General features: G+C 34.4%; 1 protein-coding gene across 2 annotated transcripts; it reads left to right on the plus strand.

Annotated features, from left to right (window-relative positions):
* The first annotated feature begins 15,044 nt into the window (after positions 1-15,044).
* Positions 15,045-19,137, plus strand: LOC101502786 (probable E3 ubiquitin-protein ligase WAVH2). 2 transcript variants are annotated; one of them, XM_004486330.4, is made up of 3 exons: positions 15,045-15,407; positions 15,998-16,114; positions 17,516-19,137. In XM_004486330.4, the coding sequence occupies exons 1-3, from the start codon at positions 15,294-15,296 to the stop codon at positions 18,920-18,922; spliced, it is 1,638 nt and encodes a 545-aa protein (XP_004486387.1). In that variant the 5' UTR covers positions 15,045-15,293; the 3' UTR covers positions 18,923-19,137. The 2 variants fall into 2 exon arrangements, with proteins under 2 accessions (XP_004486387.1, XP_004486386.1); XM_004486329.4 differs by having other exon boundaries at positions 15,048-15,452.
* The last annotated feature ends 207 nt before the right edge of the window (positions 19,138-19,344 follow it).

Raw genomic sequence — 19,344 nt, forward strand, 5'->3', positions numbered from 1 at the left:
AAAAATATTTTCTCAAAGTAATCAAACTCAAAATTATGTGATAAATTTACTTGTTAACAAAAAAATAACTGAGAGATTCTTTTAAACTAAATAATTATTTAAATTTATAAAAATATAAAAACGCTAAAATAATTATTTTGAAAAATGCACCATCACTGACCAGAAGTTCATCTTATCTCTACCGGTTCACTTCAAAATCTAACAACTTTTTATTAATAAATTAAAATAAATATGTATTTTAAAAAATAAGATAAAAAAGTATTGACAAAATAAAATAAGAAAGTGTGCATCAATGTATGAGTGCTACCAATGATTTCCCGTGAGAGGAAGGAGGGATGGAATACTAGAAAATCTAATGGAAACAAATCATCATTAAAACTCCTCTTATAAATTGTCATTATGTTTCACAGGCACTCACTTTAAATCATCTAGATTTAAGGGGCTACATAAAAAATGTTTATTTTAAAAAGTTAGTATTATATGCATATTGCACTCATTGCATAATTTTTTTCTTTCAAAATGAGTACATTTAGGAGTGAGAGAGGAAGAAAAATGGTAGAAAATAATTGTGGTCCAAACGTGGAGGGATCTAACTATTGCTGTAAACAACTAATATTTGACAATAAGGTTTGAGTGGGATGGCCCTTATAATATCATTGTCTTTTGGTCCTTCTAACCCTCCTCCCTCTTCATTTCATATTCTTTAATCAATTTCATCAACAACCATTGTTTTTCTTTTCTTTCTTATTACCAAAATATCATTTTACATACAAATAAAAAAAATTGTCTTGTGGTTTTTGTGAAAACTCTTATTTGAATGCGAGATTTTGAATTACAAGATATGTTTTTTTTGAAGTAGATTGTTAATTAGTGACTTCTACATTTGACTTCACATTCCTACATTTTTGCATAAAATACTAAAATATATTTTTGAACCTTAAAAGTTTACAATTTTTTTTTATGTGAAAAATCACTACGCCAGAAATGACATTTAACAGCGCCCATTTTACAGCGCTTTCTAAACACAAGCGCTGTTGTAATTATATTTTAAAAATAACGGAACCTATTACAGCGCTTTTTATGTAAAGCGCTGTAAAACAAGCGCTGTAGTAGGTCATATAACGTTTGCGCATCACGTTATAAGGATTTCACAGCGCTTGTCAAAAAAGCGCTGTAAACGGAAGCGCTTTCGCGAATCAGTTACAGCGCTTTTTTCACAAGCGCTGTAAAACACATGCGCTTTCATTGAATTTAACTACCTATTACAGCGCGTTTTTCACAAGCGCTGTAAAACACATCCGCTTTCATTGAATTTAACTACTTATTACAGCGCTTTTGTCACAAGCGCTGTAAAACACATGCGCTTTCATTGAATTTAACTACCTATTATAGCGCTTTTTTCACAAGCGCTGTAAAACACATGCGCTTTCATTGAATTTAACTACCTATTATAGCGCTTTTTTCACAAGCGCTGTAAAACACATGCGCTTTCATTGAATTTAACTACCTATTATAGCGCTTTTTTCACAAGCGCTGTAAAACACATCCGCTTTCATTGAATTTAACTACTTATTACAGCGCTTTTTTCACAAGCGCTGTAAAACACATCCGCTTTCATTGAATTTAACTACTTATTACAGCGCTTTTTTCACAAGCGCTGTAAAACACATCCGCTTTCATTGAATTTAACTACTTATTACAGCGCTTTTTTCACAAGCGCTGTAAAACACATGCGCTTTCATTGAATTTAACTACCTATTACAGCGCGTTTTTCACAAGCGCTGTAAAATACATCTTTCAAATAATTATATACGTTGCGAACCCTAATATCCTCTACGTACTGTGCGGCCATCTACGTTGTCTAAGATATTTTTTACACATGATCTGTTATGTTTTGAAATTGTCAAAAATTGTCAAAAACTCATACCACATGATCTGTTCTGTTTTGAAATTGTTAGTTGATATTGGTTTCTTTTTGAAACTTGTTGATATGTTTTGAAAGCTTATTATTTTTGTTACTGCATTTATATAGGTGGTATAATATGGATAGGAAATGGATTTCAGCCAATCGATTGTCAAAAGAGTATGAAATTGGAGTGAAGGAGTTTGTTGAGTTTGCAGTGAAGAATGCAAAAGATCCAAATAGAGTAGTTTGTCCTTGTTTAAAATGTTGTTTTGGAAAACGTGTTAGAGAAGATGAATTAGAAGGACATCTAGTATGTAATGGAATTGATCAAAGCTACACATGTTGGATAAGACATGGTGAGAAAAAAAAAGGAAACATTAATTTTGAGAATAGTTCTACATATGCTTCAACTGATTTCGATACAGATACATATGAGCCGGACCGAGTTGATGAGATTGCAAAAGCAGTTGAAGAAGATCTTCGAGATTGTCCTAAAATGTTTGAAAGTTTGTTGAGTGATGCAGAGAAAGAATTATATAATGGTTGTACTAAATTCACAAGACTGTCAGCGATATTAAAGTTGTACAACTTAAAAGCGAGTAATGGATGGTCTGATAAAAGCTTTACGGAATTATTAACACTCATAAAAGATATGTTGCCAGATGATAATGAACTTCCCAGTCGGACCTACGAGGCTAAACGGATTTTGTGTTCTATTGGAATGAGTTACGAAAGGATTCATGCGTGTCCTAACGATTGCATTTTATTTCGAAACGAATATGAACTACTTAAGGCGTGTCCGAAATGCAATGTCTCTCGATATAAGAAGAAAGAATCTACTCCAGCAAAAGTCGTGTGGTATTTTCCTATAATACCAAGATTTAGGCGCATGTATCGCAGTGAAGAAGATTCAAAACACTTGACATGGCATGCAGATGAAAGAATTAGAGATGGAATGTTTCGACACCCTGCAGATTCCCCACAATGGGCAAAAATTGATCACGAGTATCCTGAATTCGGGATAGAGTCAAGAAATCTAAGACTTGCACTTTCTACTGATGGAATGAATCCACATGGTCTTCAAAGCATCTCACATAGCACGTGGCCTGTGATTTTGGTAATATATAACCTACCTCCATGGTTATGTATGAAGCGTAAGTTTATGATGTTGTCTCTGTTAATTTCTGGACCCAAACAACCGGGGAATGATATCGACGTATACTTGACTCCTCTAATCGAAAATTTAAAAAGTATGTGGGAGACAGGTGTGGAAGTTTATGATGGGTATAAGAAAGAATGTTTCAATTTAAGGGTTATGTTGTTCGGCATAATTAATGATTTTCCAGCATATGGTAATTTATCAGGATATAGCATTAAAGGTCAGTGTGCATGTCCTATATGTGAAGAGAGTACAAATTGGATGCGGTTGAAACATTGTAAGAAGAATGTGTTTCTTGGACATCGTAGATTTTTACCTTATAGTCATCAGTATCGTGGGTGGAGAAATGCATTCAATGGAAAATCAGAGGAAGGTAAAGCTCCTTTAGCACCGACTGGATATCAAATACTTGAAAAAGTACAAGGTTTGACCAATAAATTTGGCAAACCTTTTGCGGGAGAGCTGGTGAAAACTGGGTGGAAGAAAAAGTCAATTTTCTTTGAATTGCCATATTGGAAGTCATTGTATGTAAGACATTTCCTCGATGTGATGCATATTGAAAAAAATGTATTTGAAAGTGTTATTGGTACGTTACTCAATGTTCCAGGAAAGTCTAAAGATGGCGTCAATGCAAGATTGGACTTGGTCGATATGGGAATAAGAAATGAACTGGCTCCAGTAAAGAAAGGAAATCGCACATATCTACCTCCAGCCGCTCATACTCTATCTAGAAAGGAAAAAATTGTTTTATGTAAATTTCTACACGAAGTTAAAGTTCCAGAAGGATACTCTTCGAACATTAAAAATTTGGTTTGTATGAAAGACCTCAAGTTAAAAGGTTTGAAGACCCATGATTGTCATATTATAATGGAGCATTTGCTACCAATAGGTATACGTTCCATTTTACCTGAAAAAGTTCGACTAGCCTTAACTAGATTATGTTTCTTCTTCAGGGAAATTTGTAGTAAAGTGATCGACCCTCAGAAATTACCGACATTGCAGAGGGAAATTGTTGTTACTTTGTGTGAGCTTGAAATGTATTTCCCACCATCGTTTTTTGATATAATGGTTCACCTTACTGTTCATCTGGTTAAGGAGACACAACTTTGTGGGCCAGCTTATATGAGATGGATGTATCCGATAGAACGATATATGAAAATATTAAAAGGGTACGTAAAAAGTAGAAGTCGACCAGAAGGTTGTATTGCTGAACGATACATTGTTGAAGAGGCTGCTGAATTTTGTACTGAATATCTGTCCAATGTTGAATCCATAGGGCTTCCCATGTCTCGTCATTCGGGAAGACTATCAGGAGAAGGGATAACTGGAAGGAGACTACTGACTATATCAAGGACAGAATGGGAGCAGGCACAATTGTATGTTCTGCACAATGATGATGAGGTTCAACCGTATGTTACAATACACATTGATCAGTTATCTCGTTTGAACATGAATAGGAATCAAAATTGGATAACTCGAGAGCACAATCGAAGTTTTGTAACATGGTTAAAAAATCACATAATGTCAAAATTTGATATAGACCCCGGATCAATTTCAAATAGATTGAGGTGGCTAGCAAATGGTCCGAGCTTACATGTCTTTTCTTACACTGGTTATGTTATTAACGGCTACACATTTTATACCAAAGAACAAGATGATCAGACCACTATGCAAAATAGTGGAGTCACTCTCGTAGCTGAAGCGATGCATGTCTCAAGTGCAAAAGACAAAAACCCAATATATGCAAATCTATCATATTTTGGGGTTATCGAGCGCATATGGGAGTTAGACTACACAATGTTTCGTGTTCCCATATTTGGTTGCAAGTGGGTCGATAATAATAATGGCGTTCGGATTGATGAGTCAGGATTCTTGCTTGTCGATTTTAATAGGGTGGGATACAAAGACGAGCCTTTTATTTTAGCGTCGCAAGCTCAACAAGTGTTTTATGTCACTGATCCTTCTAATGATAAATGGTCTGTTGTCCTATCGACCAATAAAATAAGTGATGATAACAATAATGATGAAGATGTTGGTAATGATCTTTTATTTGCAACATCACAACAACCACATGAAATTGATTCAACTGATGATGGTTTATATCTTAGAGATGATCATGATGAGGGAATTTGGATTAATCCATCGTTTCGTATTGTAAATGGACAAACAAATGTGAATGTCACCAGGAAAAGAAGAAGGGCATCTTAATGTATATATATGTTTAATTGTTTTATATAAGCTATGCATGTAATCTGAACTGTGTTATTGTAAATATGCATGTAATCTGAATTGAGTGTTTTATACTAAGTTCTGATTAATTTATTTTCTGATTAATTTATTTTCTGCTTATATTTAGCTTGATTTGAGTGTTTTATACCAAGTTCATGTAACAATGAGTGTTTTATATTTAGCTTGATTTACATGAACTGAACTGAATATAAATTAGTAATTTACATGAACTGAACTGAACTGAATAGAGAGATTCTCTTTTGCTCAGTGCATATATATATATAGATTCTTCAGAATACTCATTTCTAATAATTCATCATCTCCTAAAGTATTGTGATAAAGACAATGATAACAATATTTTTAATCCAATAAACAATGATAAAAATGTTTTTAATGTCATCCCAACCCAAATAAACCAAACACAAAAATAAAATAAAGAGACATTTTACAGCGCTTATCTTAAAAAGCGCTGTAAAAGATCCTTTTAAAAATAAAATAATGAGTGTTTTATACCTTTTACAGCGCTTTTCACACAAAGCGCTGTAAACGACTCTTTTGAAAGTGAGTAAAAAAGACATTTTACAGCGCTTATTTGACAAAGCGCTGTAAAAAAGCTTTAAAAATAATATTCATCAGACACCTAATTTCTTCAAACACCTTGTACGCATCATGGGAATCCAAAAAACATCAGACACAAACCCATTTCTTCAAACACCTTGTACGCATCATGGGAATCCAAAAAACATCAGACACAAACCCATTTCTTCAAACACCTTGTACGCATCATGGGAATCCCCAAAAACACCAGACACAAACCCATTTTTCGCAACATGGCAATGATCCTGAATACCAATTAAGTTTCGATTTAAGAAGGAAAGAGAATGTAAAGAGATAAAAAGGGTGTTGAGGTGGAGATTGAATTGTGAAAGAGTAAGCTTTGATGTTTGTGAAGAAGATGCATAAAAGGAGAAGAGTTTGGTGAAGAGGAAGGGATTTTTGTGGTGACCAGTTACTACTATGTGGGTTTTGCATGCATGTTGAGCTTGTTTAAAAAATAACATAACATAACAAAACACAAAAACAATAAGGCCTTTTACAGCGCTTATTTGGAAAAAGCGCTGTAAAAGAGCCTTTTAAAATTAACATAAAGAGACATTTTAGAGCGCTTATGTGGAAAAGCGCTGTAAAAGGCTTTAAAAAACATTCATATAACATAATAACACACGGAGGTCTTTTACAGCGCTTATTTGGGAAAAGCGCTGTAAAAGAGCCTCTTAAAATTAACATAAAGAGACATTTTAGAGCGCTTATGTGTAAAAGCGCTGTAAAAGGCATTCAAATAACATAATAACACACGGAGGTCTTTTACAGCGCTTATTTGAAAAAAGCGCTGTAAAAGAGCCTTTTAAAAATTTAACTAAAGAAGCCTTTTAGAGCGCTTATGTGTGAAAGCGCTGTAAAAGGCATTCATATAACATAATAACACACGGAGGTCTTTTACAGCGCTTATTTGAAAAAAGCGCTGTAAAAGAGCCTTTTAAAAATTTAACTAAAGAAGCCTTTTAGAGCGCTTATGTGTGAAAGCGCTGTAAAAGGCATTCATATAACATAATAACACACGGAGGTCTTTTACAGCGCTTATTTGAAAAAAGCGCTGTAAAAGGCATTCAAATAACATAATAACACACGGAGGTCTTTTACAGCGCTTATTTGAAAAAAGCGCTGTAAAAGGCATTCAAATAACATAATAACACACGGAGGTCTTTTACAGCGCTTATTTGAAAAAAGCGCTGTAAAAGAGCCTTTTAAAAATTTAACTAAAGAAGCCTTTTAGAGCGCTTTACAAAATAAGCGCTGTAAAAGGCTTATAAAAAGCGCTGTAAAAGTGTTACGTATATATAACAGTTACCTCTTCAGTTTCCTCTTCATTACGTAACCTTCATCTCAACCTTCATTTCTTCTCTTCTTTTGCAAACCCTATCATCCCGTCCTTTACGAACCTTATTTCCACGATCATCTCCTTCATTTCGAACCTTATTTCCATCCAAGATCATCTCTCCCATTTCACACAATATATTTTCATTGAAATACGTAACCCTCATTACGTATTTCTTCAAACCGTATTTCTGTGAACCATATTTCTGTGAACTTTCTGCAAACCCTCTTTTCTTTGCATTTCGTCTTTCTTCGAACCATCATTATTCAGGTATTGATGTTATTAAATTTTTGTAATCATTAGAATGCATGTTGAGCTTTTTTAAGATATACTGATACATGTTGAGTTTGTTTATAATAATGCATGATCCATGTTGAGCTTGTTGATGTTATACTAAAGTGCATGTTGAACTTGTTGTAGTTAAATGGATACAAACAAAGATTTAGAAGTTCAAAATGAAGAAGTTGGCACCTCTAAGACTTACGAAAAAGAAGTCAAACGTGGTGCAACTATCATGCAAAGGGTGATTAAAGCACGGAGCAGTGGCATTAAATTTGAGGTATACTATATATACTCTGTTTGCTGTGTGTTTTTTTATCTTTTTTTAGGGTTTAGGGCATGTACTTACTATATGAGTTTATTAGGTTGGCTGGAACGAGAGTGGTCAGCCAGTTGACCCCAACAGCTCCATGTTTGTAAGCTACATTGGGGCTGTTGTTCGTCAAAATGTCCCAATAACAATAGACAACTGGAGAGATAAGGCGTTGAAGGATGCCAAAGATATCATCTGGAATGACATTCAAGTAAATATTTTGATCTACTCTTTTGTCATTTATAATTTTTTTTCTGTAAAATACATTACTTATAATTGTTTTCATTGCAGACCACTTTTGTTCTTGATGAGGAACGAAAGTCATATGTTTTGAGAGTTGCTGGGAAAATCCATCGTGGATTTAGATCCCATCTCTCAAATTTCTATCTAAAAGATAGAGAAGGAAACACAAATGCTGAACCTCCAAAGATATATCAACATTATATATCAAAGGATGAATGGAGTGCATTTGTTTCCAAACGTTCTGACCCGGCGTTTGTCGTAAGTGATTAATTTATTAGCATTTGTGTTTTATTATTCATATTCGTAGCGTATTTTAAATTTTTACACAATTGCTATTTTTTTTTTATATAGAATATTAGTAAGGCAAATCGCGAACGGGCAAGCAACCCAAAACACCCATACAAGAAATCACGTATGGGATATGCACGCCTTGAACAAAAAATTGTAAGTAATTAAACATCACTTGTAATTTGTATTATAAACTATAGTGTGTAACTAATTTGTATTATTTTGTTTATGATTTTAACGAATAGAGAAAAGACACCCAAGCCGATCAACCCTTGGGTCGTCATATCTTATGGAAGGAAGCGCGTGTTAACAAAGAAGGAGTGGTTGATAATGAAAATGTCAAGAAAGTTGTAGAACTTTGTGTAAGTATATTATCACTTTAATATTTTTTAATATTGTATTTTAAAAATGCTATTGAACTTATCTTTTTAATGTTACATGTATTTTAGGAAACTATTGAACAAAGTTCTGAAACTCAAGAGGGCAACAAGGATACGTGCAGGGACATTCTTGGGAAAGTGTTTAATGTCCCTGAGTATTCCGGTCGAGTGAGGGGGAAAGGATTTGGCGTAACTCCCAAAAGCTTTTTTCCTCAAGAGAAGCGCCAAAAACCTTCCAACGAGGAAGTATTAGAGAAGCTCAGAATCTTATCGGAGCAAGTGGCACTCTTGGTGAATACGAATAAAGACAAGCAACTTCCGGTTCAGCTCCAACCTGAAATACAAATGGAGAGTGAAACCGGGAGTTGCAACGTCGGTTTGAAGAGTATTCCCGAGGTAATTAATTACTTACTACTTACTTGCTTATGTAATTACTTATGTATTAAACAAACTTATATATTAACTGTACTTATGTTTTAACTATTGATGTAGGGTGTCACTACATGTGTCCTATACTTGTCCTCGCCGACTCAACGGAAGGTGGGAAAAGGAATATTGCACAATACTTCGGGAGAAGTATTGCACAATATTCCGATCCCCGCGGGCCATGTCAAAGTATCGCCTACGGTTGCTTTCGAACCAACTGCACCGTTGCCCATACCGGACAACGATGGAGATATGAAGTTCTTAAGCGACGCTATTGGCAGTTACGTGGCATGGCCCACACACCTTGTTGCCCTCGAAAAAAAGATTCCCAAGGACAAATCAGTTACATCTCCCGAAAAGGTTTGTCACATTTATTGCCTAAGGTTTTTTATTTTTTCAGATTCAATAAACTAACATTTTACCTCATTTTTGTAGGTCCAAATAAATAAACCACCCCTACAGCCAAAAAAAGGCAGCAGACCTCAAAAATTGGAGGTTAATAGGGCTGCCAAACTACAAAGGCTGGAGGGTAATAAAGCTGCAAAACTTGCAGCAACAAAAAATCTGGATCGGGGAAAATCGGTCGCTGCTGCTGCTGCTCCTAATAAAAGTCAGCCACGCCTTGGTAAATACGGGGCGTGTCTTGACATCCAAATAAAAAGGAACATGGGCAGCAGCAACGATTCGCCCATTGTACAAATGAATCAAGACATCTTTGGAGATGAGTATATTGAATACCTCGAAAAGGAGCAAATGTACGATCTTCTCGAACATAAGGAGCTGAGTGTTACTGTAATCAGCTTGTACATAAGGTAAAAAATACTTTTAATTGCATTTATTTGTAATTAATTAAATGTATTGGTAATTAATCTAGTTTAAAATTTTCATTGAAGGTTTTTGTACGAGAAGGTCGTGTGCACGAGGAAACTGTCAAATAAATACTCATTCTTGTCTCCGCATAAGATGTCGATGTTCAAACTCGATCCAGACAATGTAAAACACTACATTGTAGATATGTTTTTAAGAAATAAAGAAAGTGATAAATTGTTCTTGGCACCATATAATTCAGGGTACGTAATTTTATCTTTTTTAATTGATGAGAATTTAATTTATTAGTTGTCTATAAACAAAATTGCTTAACCAATTTTTTGTTGTTGTAGGGCACATTGGGTGCTATTTGCAATCAATGCGGTCTCTGAAGTGATATACTATTTGGATCCCGTGCACGGCGATTACACCAATCACCCCGGAATAAAGAATATGCTCGACACGTAAGTAATATTCATTTATTTCTTACATATATATATTTATATATATATATATATAAATATATATATGTAAGAAATAAATGAATATTACTTACGTGTCGAGCATATTCTTTATTCCGGGGTGATTGGTGTAATCGCCGTGCACGGGATCCAAATAGTATATCACTTCAGAGACCGCATTGATTGCAAATAGCACCCAATGTGCCCTACAACAACAAAAAATTGGTTAAGCAATTTTGTTTATAGACAACTAATAAATTAAATTCTCATCAATTAAAAAAGATAAAATTACGTACCCTGAATTATATGGTGCCAAGAACAATTTATCACTTTCTTTATTTCTTAAAAACATATCTACAATGTAGTGTTTTACATTGTCTGGATCGAGTTTGAACATCGACATCTTATGCGGAGACAAGAATGAGTATTTATTTGACAGTTTCCTCGTGCACACGACCTTCTCGTACAAAAACCTTCAATGAAAATTTTAAACTAGATTAATTACCAATACATTTAATTAATTACAAATAAATGCAATTAAAAGTATTTTTTACCTTATGTACAAGCTGATTACAGTAACACTCAGCTCCTTATGTTCGAGAAGATCGTACATTTGCTCCTTTTCGAGGTACTCAATATACTCATCTCCAAAGATGTCTTGATTCATTTGTACAATGGGCGAATCGTTGCTGCTGCCCATGTTCCTTTTTATTTGGATGTCAAGACACGCCCCGTATTTACCAAGGCGTGGCTGACTTTTATTAGGAGCAGCAGCAGCAGCGACCGATTTTCCCCGATCCAGATTTTTTGTTGCTGCAAGTTTTGCAGCTTTATTACCCTCCAGCCTTTGTAGTTTGGCAGCCCTATTAACCTCCAATTTTTGAGGTCTGCTGCCTTTTTTTGGCTGTAGGGGTGGTTTATTTATTTGGACCTACAAAAATGAGGTAAAATGTTAGTTTATTGAATCTGAAAAAATAAAAAACCTTAGGCAATAAATGTGACAAACCTTTTCGGGAGATGTAACTGATTTGTCCTTGGGAATCTTTTTTTCGAGGGCAACAAGGTGTGTGGGCCATGCCACGTAACTGCCAATAGCGTCGCTTAAGAACTTCATATCTCCATCGTTGTCCGGTATGGGCAACGGTGCAGTTGGTTCGAAAGCAACCGTAGGCGATACTTTGACATGGCCCGCGGGGATCGGAATATTGTGCAATACTTCTCCCGAAGTATTGTACAATATTCCTTTTCCCACCTTCCGTTGAGTCGGCGAGGACAAGTATAGGACACATGTAGTGACACCCTACATCAATAGTTAAAACATAAGTACAGTTAATATATAAGTTTGTTTAATACATAAGTAATTACATAAGCAAGTAAGTAGTAAGTAATTAATTACCTCGGGAATACTCTTCAAACCGACGTTGCAACTCCCGGTTTCACTCTCCATTTGTATTTCAGGTTGGAGCTGAACCGGAAGTTGCTTGTCTTTATTCGTATTCACCAAGAGTGCCACTTGCTCCGATAAGATTCTGAGCTTCTCTAATACTTCCTCGTTGGAAGGTTTTTGGCGCTTCTCTTGAGGAAAAAAGCTTTTGGGAGTTACGCCAAATCCTTTCCCCCTCACTCGACCGGAATACTCAGGGACATTAAACACTTTCCCAAGAATGTCCCTGCACGTATCCTTGTTGCCCTCTTGAGTTTCAGAACTTTGTTCAATAGTTTCCTAAAATACATGTAACATTAAAAAGATAAGTTCAATAGCATTTTTAAAATACAATATTAAAAAATATTAAAGTGATAATATACTTACACAAAGTTCTACAACTTTCTTGACATTTTCATTATCAACCACTCCTTCTTTGTTAACACGCGCTTCCTTCCATAAGATATGACGACCCAAGGGTTGATCGGCTTGGGTGTCTTTTCTCTATTCGTTAAAATCATAAACAAAATAATACAAATTAGTTACACACTATAGTTTATAATACAAATTACTTCATTATATAAAAGTGATGTTTAATTACTTACAATTTGTTGTTCAAGGCGTGCATATCCCATACGTGATTTCTTGTATGGGTGTTTTGGGTTGCTTGCCCGTTCGCGATTTGCCTTACTAATATTCTATATAAAAAAAAAATAGCAATTGTGTAAAAATTTAAAATACGCTACGAATATGAATAATAAAACACAAATGCTAATAAATTAATAACTTACGACAAACGCCGGGTCAGAACGTTTGGAAACAAATGCACTCCATTCATCCTTTGATATATAATGTTGATATATCTTTGGAGGTTCAGCATTTGTGTTTCCTTCTCTATCTTTTAGATAGAAATTTGAGAGATGGGATCTAAATCCACGATGGATTTTCCCAGCAACTCTCAAAACATATGACTTTCGTTCCTCATCAAGAACAAAAGTGGTCTGCAATGAAAACAATTATAAGTAATGTATTTTACAGAAAAAAAATTATAAATGACAAAAGAGTAGATCAAAATATTTACTTGAATGTCATTCCAGATGATATCTTTGGCATCCTTCAACGCCTTATCTCTCCAGTTGTCTATTGTTATTGGGACATTTTGACGAACAACAGCCCCAATGTAGCTTAATGTTGTTCTAAAGCGCTTTAATGGTGCACCTTCAACAGCGCTTCCGTGAGAAAGCGCTGTAATATGTACAAGAAAAGCGCTGTAAAATGCAGACCCATAATATGAAATTATGGGTGGGCATATTACAGCGCTTTTTCGAGAAAGCGCTGTAAAATGCAGACCCATAATATGAAATTATGGGTAGGCATTTTACAGCGCTTTTGCGAGAAAGCGCTGTAATATGCACACCCATATATGAAATTATGGGTGGCATATTACAGCGCTTCTTCGAGAAAGCGCTGTAATATGTACACCCATAACTCATATGACGGGGTGCATATTACAGCGCTTTTTCGAGAAAGCGCTGTAATATGTACGCCCATATATGAAATTATGGGTGGGCATATTACAGCGCTTTTGTGAGAAAGCGCTGTAATATGCACACCCATAACTCATATGACGGGGTGCATATTACAGCGCTTTTTGTGAAGAAGCGCTGTAAAATGTGCATAACAAGCGCGCGTTGTATTTACATGTTTTATAGCGCTTTTATAAAAGCGCTGTTGTATCATTTACAGCGCTCGTTTCCACAGCGCTTATTTTTTTGAAAAAGCGCTGTAAATGGCTTAAAAAAAGCGCTGTAAAAGCCGTTTTTTCGCGTAGTGAATTCAAAACTAAACTATATCATGAATTTTTTATAATATTTTTATTTTTCTAAATTTGGAACATTTATACGTGTTCTGAATATATTAGATACTTTTTTTTTTCGGAAATCTCACAATGTCAAAAGAAAAAATTCAAAAATTTTAGAAAAAATTTTGTGACATTAAAGAGGGCATAAATGAAATTTAAAAAATATAGGATTTGAGAACTAAGAGTAAGGATGACTAATAAATTCCTCTTTCTTTTCTTTAATTGCTTAATTAAAGATTGTATTAATTTCATGTTTATTTATTCAAACTTTAGAATTAGTTTTGTCTCGAGATAAATAATAGTATAGTCAATTTAAAACAAAAAATAAAAAACAAATATCGTAGCCCATAAATTTACTATATTTATAATTGGTAACCAATCTTTTTTATAAGAGTTCTCTTTCATTCTTTGTGTTACTCATACTATTAATAAATGTCTTGAATTTTCATTTAGTAAAACATTAATGTTTGATGATGTACACTAATTTAATTCTGCATTGGTCTCTTTTATTTGGAAAAGGTTAGCCACAAATAGAGATAGTAATATAGTGTTTCACTAGAAAATGGTATTTACGATATACAATTTAAGTTGAGTATCGATATATAAATAGTTGATTATTGTCTGTTGATTTAGTATCACCACTTCAACCATTATTCTTAAAATGCATTGTTCTATCTATCTAATTTTTTTTTGTCTTGTGTCATTGTCATTATCTAACACTCTTATCTTATTTCGAATAACTTCTCAGATTTTTTATAAAATTTAATGTAACTGTCATATTTAAATCAACTAAAACCTAATTAACGCAACAATAAAATACCTCATGTTAATTCTCACCATTTATATTTTGATACACAAAACTTATATTGTGCAATGTAAAACTGACCATCACCAGAAATAGAAAACTTGCAAACTAAACTTTTAAGAGAATACATTCAAATCATAATCTCATATATAACCTTTATTTTCAATAAGCCAATCAAATAAAAATTACTGTAAAAAAAACATATTCCAAATTATAAAAATTACTTAAAGTTTCACAAAATATAAATGAAAAGGACCATAGGACCATTATGCCTAACACAAAATCATAAAGCAGAAATTCAAAACCTCCCTACCTTTACAACTATAGCTACCAAACCAAGTACCATATATGCAAAAATTAGGCTGGTTTGTTCATTTCAAAGTAAGTTTGTTCATTTCAAAGTAAGAAGGTAAAAAAAAAAAAAAAGGTAACTCTCCCCAATATTTATTTATTGATAAAAAATGTGGACACAACAAGGCAACATATAATAATGTATATTGGTGACAGTGCTTTGAAAGCAGTTGAATGTAAAAATGTACTTGACTTATATATAAGTGTGTGTGGTGTTGATGAAGAAAAAGAAAATAACACAAACAACAACAATAATAGTGACTTAAAAAAGTAACATCAACAATGGCAACACAACCTGCTCATTGCTGAATTCTGCAGACCCTTTTGTCTCCTCTCTCTCATAACAAATACAGAAGACTCTCACACTCTCAGCTCCAAAGGGTCACACAGTAATCTTAGAGAGAAAGAGAGAGTGAGAGAGAGAGAATGAGAGAAGGAGGAAGAAGAAGAGGAACATCAAAGCTGCTAAGAGAAGTAGCAAGGAAAGTTGGAGTTGCAGCAGCATATGCATGTGGTTCATTCTCTAGAAGAAAAGCAATGGTGGATCCAGTTACTATTGACACCTCTTATACTCTATCTGCCACTGTAATAAACATTTCCACTTTTTCATCTTCTTCTACCAAAAAATAAAATGCATTTTTTTCTTCTTGGGTTTTTAGAATTTTGGAAAAAGTTGTAAACTTTATCTGCATTTTAGAATGGACTTCAAATTTTTAAAATTGGGTTTTCATCTCTTAGAATTTTTGTTTAAAAAACTCACAATCTTTATTAAAAAAACCTATAAAACTTGAAATGTGAAATTTTTGGAATTGATGATGTTTCTTCCTAGTTACATTTGTTAAACCATTATGTTCAAAATTTCCCATTTTTTTACTTTCTTCTATTAAATTTTTTGGTGATGATATTGGTTAGAGGGTTATTTGGACCACCTATGAATTTATTGTGATTATTTATTAGTTCTCTCATTAGATTTTTCAATTTCTTATGAAGTAACTTTTTAATTGAGTTTGTTCTTTGTTTTAACTCTTTACTTTCTAATTTCTGATGAAGATTTGTAACAAGTTTAACATTTACTAATTGAGTGGTTAGAGTGAGTTTGATATTTACTTTGGTTTTTAACATGTTTGCAGATCTCAAATTCCTCCTTTGTTTCTCCATCTACAACAAAAAATTCCTCAGGAGAGATAATTGAAGAAATTGATTCAAGTATAACCACTAACACCAACAACAATGAGCTTCATAGTAAGGTAATTTTGACTTGTAGTTCCTTAAAAGTTAAACCAACATAAGTGTTTCTTTTTTTTGTTTGGTTTGATTAACATTCTGCACAGGAAACTTGGTGCAGTATGGATTAATGTTAATATTATCAACAAATTCAGAAGTTTAGGATTAAAGACAATATTCCTGATAAAAGTATCTCTTGACTTTTTTCATAAATATTTTGGTACTTATTCTTTCTTGGATTTCCTCCTATCTTTGATTTCTATTATTATAATACTTTAGAATCCAATGTGCCTCAATGATTGGGCTTATGCAATGGTTTTACTTTTTCATTTGAACTTTTTCTTTTGAACTAATGTTTTGCTTTATTATTTCTCTCATTTTGTGAATTGGCACCACAATGTTAAAGCATTCATTTTGGTATTGAAATTTGTTTAGAACATCAAAGTAGTGAATAGAGGATACTAGCATGTGAATACCACAGCACATGGTGCACTGTGAAACAAAGAATCAATTCATTTGTTAATGCATACCCCACATTAGGAAGTTTCATCTGCCACAACTTGCATGATCATACTTTTCTTTCTATTGTCATGAAAACTTTTCTGGTCAAATTAGAGAGAATTATGTACATGTCTAATAGCTTCCTAATGAAGGAAGTGAACCTTTGTGTTGCACACAATATTTTGTTACTTTAATGTGGAATCTCATTTTTAAATGTCCATAACCTTAGGTGTTAGCTCAGTGGTTAAGAGTTTGACTTTGTAACATCAGAGAACAGAATTAAAATCCCCTCAGGGACAGTTGTAAATTGTCATTAGCGATACTTTAATCAATGATAATTCCACTTTCCCTAATTCTTTTTATTAAAAATGTCCATAAAGTTTCAGTGATCTTCCCCTACTTCTATCAATTGGTTAAGCCTTGACAAGGGCTTGTATTATATCTTCCAATGAAGGATAATCAGTAGAAATTGACAAATATGCATTTGTCCTCAACTCATCTTCATCTGGTTTTAGCCAAACTTTGTCTGCATGCCACTTTTCTTTTCATTCAAAAGTGATTCTTCTAATAAAAAGCTTTTTGTTCCAATGTATCAATAGTTTGACAATTGAAAATTATTAGTGTGTGATAAACTGAGAATATGCGAGTTATCTTTTTTTCTCTTTCTCTAAGTAATGTTCACATTTATTGTAAGTACACACATCGATATATACATGTAAAAGTTCCAAACCAACAAGAAAACAAAGTATGGTTAATATGCTAATAGTTATAACCTTCATTTTATTGATTCACTTATTCCAGAATCAAATTGCAGTGTTGGTCACTATGTAATAGTTGTTTTTGTTGGTCATGATTCATTAATGTTTTCTTGTTTTGCTTCATAGAATATTCGCTTGACACTCGTGCTTTGTGTAACTTTGCAGAGTTTGTGTGCTATATGCTTAGATCCTCTGAGTTATCACAGCAAGGGAAGCAGTCCAAGCCAAGCTATATTCACTGCTCAGTGTTCTCATGCATTCCATTTTGCCTGCATCTCTTCCAATGTCCGCCACGGTAGTGTCACTTGCCCCATTTGCCGCGCCCATTGGACTCAGCTCCCTCGCAACCTTAACAACATTCTATCTGGTTCCTACGCATCTAGCAACCAAAGTGATCCCATTCTACGGATCCTTGATGATTCTATTGCCACCTTTCGTGTTCATCGCCGTTCTATTCTTCGTACTGCTCGATATGATGATGATGATCCTGTTGAGCCTAATGACTCGCCTGAAATTCCCAAGTTATGTTTCTCTCTTGTACCTATTCCACCAAATGCAGCACCTAGTTTCCATCCAGCTTTGCAAGTTACCAAGCATGCTTCATGTCCTTGCCATCTATCCCTTAATGCTTTATCTTGCAGCTCCTCATCACCTATGCAAACACCATATAATTATATCATGTGTCCCTCCTCTAATAAAGCTTATCTCTCGGTAAAACTCACAGGCGAACGAGCAACTGACATAGTCCTAGTTGCTAGTCCCAATGGACCACACCTAAGGCTTCTCAAACAAGCAATGGCTCTTGTGGTTTTCTCCCTCAGACACATTGACCGCCTCGCCATTGTCACATACTCCTCGGCTGCAGCTCGTGTCTTCCCCTTAAGACGAATGACATCCTATGGAAAACGCACGGCCCTTCAAGTTATTGACCGATTGTTCTACATGGGACAAGCTGATCCGGTTGAAGGGTTGAAGAAAGGAATTAAGATACTCGAAGACCGCGTGCACAAGAACCCTGAGTCATGTATCCTCAACCTATCAGATAACCCTACTAGACCATACCATGCTATAAGCATGGAACTTCCATCGACACCTATTCATAGATTTCATGTAGGATTCGGCTTTGGAACTTCGAGTGGATTTGTCATGCAAGAGTTTGAGGAGTTTTTGGCCAAGATGTTAGGAGGCATTGTTAGGGAAATCCAACTAAGAATATGTGAAGCCGGTGAAGAAGGTGGAAATGGAAGAGTGATAAGAATTGGAGAGATAAGAGGTGGAGAAGAAAGAAGAATTGTATTAGACTTAGGTGATTGTAGTCATGTGTATGTAGAATATAGCTACATTGAAGGTGAAATTGATGAGTGTGTTAGAAGGAATGGAGAAAGTGTTGTAGGTGTTGGAGAACATAAAGGTGATGATGATGTTTTAGAAGTTGGTGAAGAGAGTGAGAGTGAGAGGGATATGAACACTGCAACCATAGGTGGAAGGAGTAGCAATGTTGAAAGCTGGGATTTTCATGATCCTTACATGGCTAGAAGATGGGCCAAGTATTTGCATGGTTATAGACTTTGAAATTCAAACTATTTTAATTTATAAAGAACCAATTAATGTATTCATTCCTGTGAAGCTATTATGTTCTATCCTCTCAAATATACTCATCTATTATTAGTTAGACTTGTAATGTTATAGAATTGGAAAAGATACACCACACACCAAAATGTGACAGTGAAGATTAAATTTGGTTTAAGCTTAGCATCACATATTATATATATTATTACTTTCTATTATCCCTTAGCTTCAGAAAACTGAATTTGCTTGAAACGATCACTTTATTCAATATTCAACAACACTATAATACTATATATTGTTTGTTAACGGGCTCATACAGCTCATGGACTCATAGGGCCCAAATACACCTTATGACACATGACACTTTACAAAAGACTATATTGAATTACTTCTAATATTTCCCCTTGATTCAATCACACACACAT

Source organism: Cicer arietinum, chromosome 1, assembly GCF_000331145.2.
Source record: "Cicer arietinum cultivar CDC Frontier isolate Library 1 chromosome 1, Cicar.CDCFrontier_v2.0, whole genome shotgun sequence".
Taxonomy (NCBI): Eukaryota; Viridiplantae; Streptophyta; class Magnoliopsida; order Fabales; family Fabaceae; genus Cicer; species Cicer arietinum.

Bases quoted from the DNA above. Each gene is read 5' to 3' on its own strand.
- LOC101502786 (XM_004486329.4), top strand. From the start codon at position 15,294: ATGAGAGAAGGAGGAAGAAGAAGAGGAACATCAAAGCTGCTAAGAGAA. The intron at 15,453-15,997 runs GTAATAAACATT...ACATGTTTGCAG, and splicing joins CTTATACTCTATCTGCCACT to ATCTCAAATTCCTCCTTTGT. The intron at 16,115-17,515 runs GTAATTTTGACT...GTAACTTTGCAG, and splicing joins ACAATGAGCTTCATAGTAAG to AGTTTGTGTGCTATATGCTT.